General features: G+C 43.4%; 1 protein-coding gene across 1 annotated transcript in view; it reads left to right on the forward strand.

Annotated features, from left to right (window-relative positions):
- The window catches only part of GEM (GTP binding protein overexpressed in skeletal muscle), a 6,762-nt gene extending 3,985 nt beyond the window's left edge, over positions 1-2,777 (forward strand). The window contains exons 3-4 of the mRNA XM_010287992.1: positions 81-285; positions 1,933-2,777. Coding sequence (XP_010286294.1) covers positions 81-285; positions 1,933-2,210 — 483 coding nt within the window. The 3' untranslated portion in view covers positions 2,211-2,777. The remainder of the gene's footprint in view (positions 1-80; positions 286-1,932) is intronic.
- Positions 2,778-6,076: the final 3,299 nt, after the last annotated feature.

The raw sequence follows: 6,076 nt of genomic DNA on the forward strand, positions 1-6,076 counted from the left end.
TATTTGGATTCTCTAATGTTATGTTTTCTAAGTAAAATCTGCTCTGGTCATAACGATGTCTGACCATTTCATTTGAACAGCGTGGTGGAGAATGGATTCGAGACCACTGCATGCAAGTGGGAGACGCATACTTGATTGTCTACTCCATCACAGACCGAGCAAGCTTTGAGAAGGCCTCCGAACTCAGAATACAGCTCCGCAGGGCACGCCAGAAAGAAGACATCCCCATTATTCTGGTTGGCAACAAAAGTGACCTTGTCAGGTGCCGTGAAGTTTCAGTGACGGGTAAGAAAAATGATGAGGATAAAAACAGCGTAAACATTAAGAGTCGTCTAGTAGCTTTTGAACAAAATGCAGGGGAGTACACTGTGATCAGGACTGGGCAATAAAACAGCAGAGGACTGGAACAGAGGGCAGGGGACTGGGAGGTGTCTGCCAGGTCCTTAAGCTTGTCCTGGCACTGCTGTTACCTGTCAGTTAATCACTTTTCTGAATGTATTAAGCACCATCATAAAAGCAGCCTGAATGTCTTCTCCTCCAGCTCCTAGTGTAAGACCACTGCAGTATGTGATATCTCGGGTAGCTGGAAGCCCTTTGGGCTTCCAATACGTGCTTATGCATAGTATGTATAGCCCCCTTTATTCTGCTGCCAAAGATTTTCTCTCCATTTAACCAGTTCTCTGTCCTCCCTGATGAATTAAAATTCCCTCTCACCCTTTGTTTTGCCAGTCTGGGCAGGAACTGTGCACCTTTCAGGAGAGGTCTCCTTGCTGCCTTTCTTTGGGATGCTGAAACAGCCCTCACTGCTGCATACAAACAAATAACCAACCTTTGCCACTCTCCCAAAGCCTGGAGAGCCCTAAGCCCATAAATAGGAATAGAGAGACAGGTGGGAAACCTGCTGCAGGCTCCCAAGGTGTGCAGTCAGTAATATCTCTTCTTGGAGAGTCTTCTCTGAGGCTTAGGTGACACAACATAACATACAGCAATGCATTAGATGATCTCATCTAGGCCCATCAGAAACACGGGCTCCTCTGCTTGGCATTTCTTTCTCTCGCTGCCATTTGGCTCTTCTGTTTCCCAATTGAGCTAGACTCTTTTTTTTTTTTCCACTGGGGATGTGCACAGCTCCTTTGGTCCCTGTCACAGTTGCCTCAGGTGAAGAGTTTGAACTGAGGTAGCTCATTGGGAGCCTGGGGATGTCTATTTGCCTTCTCATTTCTCTTTGCCCCACTTGAAAAATCTTTTGAAAGGTGGCAGATGCATTCATGCCATTTTAGTCATCCTGGCGATGAGTTCACGGCAAGACGGAAGACAGAATAAATTGGCTTGCGTGTGAAAGGCATCTGTCAAGTTTAGCTTAGGTTCATGTAACTGAGGAGAAGAACTATGATTATCACAGATGTGTGATAAGCGATAGGCATAGTTCTGCCTTTATTTAAGAGTTTTGCACGTGTGCCTCTTCACACTGAAGTTGCCACTGTCCCACAACCCATGGAAGAGGCTGGGCTCTGCCTCCTGTGGTGACAAGAGCTGTGCTGTGTGCCTGGAGGGTGCTGTCATCACCCTTTAATGCGACTTGAGGGAGTCTGCATGTAAGATGACCAGGTGGTTTTGAGTCATCGCTGACCTCTCAGCCTTCAGTGTCTCAGCATGAGTTGGTCAGCCCCAGCTACCTTCACAGCCAACAGCGGGGACTGGGCTTTTCTAGGAGGGGATTTACCCCTCCTTGTCTGGGAAGGGAGTGTGACACAGAGCAGATAAGTCATGGGCTAGCAGGCAGCATCGGGTGATTAAAGACTTATCCGTGGCTATATTAGGCTTGAGGAATTCCCCCAGTGGCACCGGCTCCTCACACGTGGCAGCCTGGGGCTGCTTTGCCTCCCCCCTGCCCGTGACGCCTCGTGACATATCCACCTTGCACTTTTGCAGAGGGACGAGCCTGCGCTGTCGTGTTTGACTGCAAGTTCATTGAGACCTCAGCAGCCGTGCAGCACAACGTGAAAGAGCTGTTTGAAGGTATCGTGCGGCAAGTCCGGCTCCGGAGGGACAGCAAGGAAAAGAACGAGAAGCGGCTGGCATACCAGAAACGGAGAGAGAGCATCCCCAAGAAAGCCAGGAGGTTTTGGGGCAAAATAGTTGCCAAGAACAACAAGAACATGGCCTTCAAACTCAAGTCCAAGTCTTGCCATGACCTATCGGTACTTTAAGAACGTTGGACTCTGGCAGAGCTTGTGGCATTTTGTGGACATTATCTAACTATGTCGTGGGACAATCAATCAATCTATATTAGATTGGGCTATCAAAGTGACTTAGGTTCACAGCTGTGATTGTGATGATACGTGCTGGCATAAGAACAGCACAGTGCATGGAAATATCTCTTTTCCTTTTTTTTGTCAGTAGTATTAAAAGAAAAGTATAGACCAGAATGACCCAAGGTTATGCTGGGAAGTGTTCTGGAGTATACCTGTTCTTTCTCCTCTCACCTTCAGATAATAGTGTAAGAACCTCAAACTTGGGAAGTGAATACTACACTCTTTACTCTTTCTCATTTTTATTATTATTTCTTTTTTTTTTAAACTGTGTAAAGAATTGAGGAACTGACTGGGGATTGGTCCTTTGCCACTTGGCTGGTCAGACTTGAGCACCCACAGCTAAAAAACCTGCATTTTTGTAGAATAGCCACCAAGACACTTGTGTGTTTGTTTGTTTTTCTTTCTTTTAAGGATTGGTTTCAATGAGTTTACACATCTCTTACTTTGAAAATATTTAAAGGAAAAATCTTCTAATCAAACAAATTTTCCTCTCATATTTTCATATTATGAGACTGATTAAAAATCATAGTAAAATTAAAATTAAAGTGCAAGTGCATCAAGTGCAGGATGCCAAACCTTTATAAATCACCTGAGCTTTTGTAAGAAACCACATGGACTTCTTGTATCCAGCCTTGGCCTTTCTCTATGCCAGAGCTATGCTGTATTTATTGTTGTGCAAAATAACAAGCATTTTAATGTTGAGGGGAATTGTATTTATTACCAAGTTTCTTAAAAGAATAATGTTAATTTTATTACTGTTTTCTATCTAATATCTTTTTTTCAGATATACAAGTTTTTACTTACATGCCTTGTAATAAAATAAATAAAATACATGATTGCCTTTGAGCCTCAGTGGGAAATCCCTAAGAATTTTTTGAAGTTGAGAAAATATTTTGAATGCTGAGCAGGATTGCTACATGACAAGTACAGCGAGGATTCCGTATGTCTCTGAACACAGGCTACTTAGCAACATAGGATTACAAAACAAGAATCATCTGCAGCCCCAAAGCTATGAGTGCATGGTATCGCTCATGTGCAAGTGGGGTTGTGGTGACAGAGATAAAAATAAATCATTCTTAAAAAAGGTATTTGGCCCTAAGCCTGAAAACACTTTAGAAATTTAAATGAGTACTGTTACCGCAATTTTGGAGACAAAAAGAAGTAAAATGCTACATTCAGGGACAGAAAGCGAGTAGCTGGCATGGTATGCCCTAATTCTCAATTACTGTTGGGCATAATTGTGTTGTTTTCCTCCTGACTACGCCGTTTTTTGTGGGCACACCGCAGAGTCCAAGGTAGAGGTACAGTTATTACATTTTTTTGCCCGCAGGTGGCTCAGAAAAGCCAAATCTCCAGGCTGGCAGCTCATCTTCCTTGATTATGAAGACAATAAAATGCAGCACTAATAAGGTGAAGATTGGTTCCCCATCTTGGGCTGTGCAGCTTTCATGCACCAAATGCTTTGGAAAGGAGTGAGCTTGCTGAGTGTTTGCCCAAAATTGTCTCTGCTGAGGGGATGACTTTTAGCGGTTCTCCAGGGGTAAAATATCATTACGCAGGATGACTCTCTGCTTGTGCAGTATTCAGATCTCCGTGGAAAGGAATTCCTGATCTAGAATAAACTGTTGGCAAGAACAGAAAACAACATTTTGAATAGAGCAGACAAGATCCCTGTCACTGGGTTTTGAACAAATGCTGTTGAGTTTTCAGCATGCAACTTAAGGTCAACCCAGAGCAGTCTAGAGAATGATACTCACTCCGACAACAGTTTTCAGAACTTTTAAACTCTCAAAACCTTTTCCCCATTGAAGAATGAAAACAAAATCGCACAAATTAAACAAAGTTTCAATGTTATTTTTAATAATTGAAAGTATAGCTGGACAAAACCAGCACATTTCCTTAGTCTGTTCTATGCCTGTCAAGCTATGGACACAACATATCTAAACCAAGCAGGTTTTGAAGAAATATCGAATGTCCATGTTGATCACACAGCCTTTAGGGGTAAAAGCCATCCATGTTCACATCACCACTGGATGCATAGATGCTATCATTAAAGTTTTGAGTTACCCAGTAAGTTTTGATGCCCTCACTCATCTTCTTCTGTTCCTTCCCAGGACAACAAAATTTCCTTCTAAAACATAAGATTTTTTAAAGAAAAAAACAGTGTGGGAGGCCCATTCCTGAGAGCTGCCACAAGATGCCTCAAAGAGCCGTGCGATAGTCATGCACGGCATGCCGTATCACCACATTTTTCCCATGGCCAGGGGGAACAGACATCACTGCAAGTCTGTCTTCTGAGGCTTCTGCTGGACCAGGGCAGCAGGACCCTCTGAATAACACAGCACTGCTTTTGGATCAAAACATTTTAAAGAGCTGCCTCTACCTTGCATGTTCCAGTCAACCTCCCACTGGCCCTCTTGGTCCACCCTGCAGGCTCCTGGCTTGCCCTGAGTTTTCAGGGAGAGCATGGAGGAAGCTGTGGGGTGAAGAAGCACCTCCATGGAGCTGTTGCTTCAGTTTGCCCAGACACTGTCAGGGTGTGTTACTGTCTGACCTCTGGATGTGGAGTGAGAGGGTTGGTGCTGAGGATCCACACTCTGCACGTTACAGGGCTTTTTTTGCTTTGGACCAGGTCTAGTCTGGTCCCATGGACCAAATGCCCACCTGGGACTGCAAATGCCTGAGTTGCACTCCTGAAGGGCAGCATGAGTTTCATCTGGAAGGGACTCCGGTCATCTGCTGTGCGCTGCATGGCTCCAGAAAGTTGAGGGCACAGGGGAAGGACCAGGGCTTTCTTCTGCAGTTTATGAGATGAATCTGAGTCACGGTTTTAGCTGATCATCACCAGACTATCAAATACAGAAATGCTTACTACATGTAACAGCTAGTGTACCTGGAATGACAGATTAATACTAATTTAACCTGAAATGCTGACATTTCAAACCCTTAACATTCACAGCCCCTCTGTTCATCTCAAATGTGAGTGTCCCAAACCATGGAACGGATCAATCAGCGATTCTAATCACTGCTCCGGCTATTTATTAAGTCAGAGCTACAATGACAGATTCTAATGTGATAATTACAATGTCGGCCTCAGAGATCTGGCAGTAGCTGTGGAATACATGAGTCACAGCAGTGAGCGCACCAAGGCCAAAACGGCAAAACCCACAGAGTCCAAATAAAATAAAATAAATACAGCAAAAAAAATTCTAAGAACATGCGAAATGCCAATTATAGCATAATAGCTGTTATAAAAAGCTCTTTTTAGGAAGATAGATCAGATCAGCAAGAGGAATTAGGGAGCATGCCCAGCTTTAATCATGACAGATTAACTGCAAGAAGAAAGGTTTACTTACGCTTTGGGACAAAATTCCAATAAGAAATTATTCATTATTATGGCACTATGTGGATTTGCAGGGTGCTACGTATATTCAGATTTAAAAGAATTATTGGTAAAATTTAATCAAGTAGAAGAAAGACATTTTCAATAAAATCAATGGATGCACTGTGTATTTAACACTCACATATACAGACCTTTCAACGTCAATCCCTTGGAAAGACTTAAAGACCATGCACCAGAGTTACCTCTCTTGGGCTGCTTTGGAGTGCAGACATAAATGTAGACGTAAATGGGCTCTTGACAGCCGCAGTCCTGGTGATGATAATGTGATCTACAGAGGGCTGAAGCAGATCAGGAACCAGCTGATTTCTATGCAGTACTAAATCAAACAATCATAGAACCATAGAACAGTTTGAGTTGG

The sequence above is a fragment of the Phaethon lepturus genome, unplaced genomic scaffold (assembly GCF_000687285.1).
Source record: "Phaethon lepturus isolate BGI_N335 unplaced genomic scaffold, ASM68728v1 scaffold56705, whole genome shotgun sequence".
Classification (NCBI taxonomy): Eukaryota; Metazoa; Chordata; class Aves; order Phaethontiformes; family Phaethontidae; genus Phaethon; species Phaethon lepturus.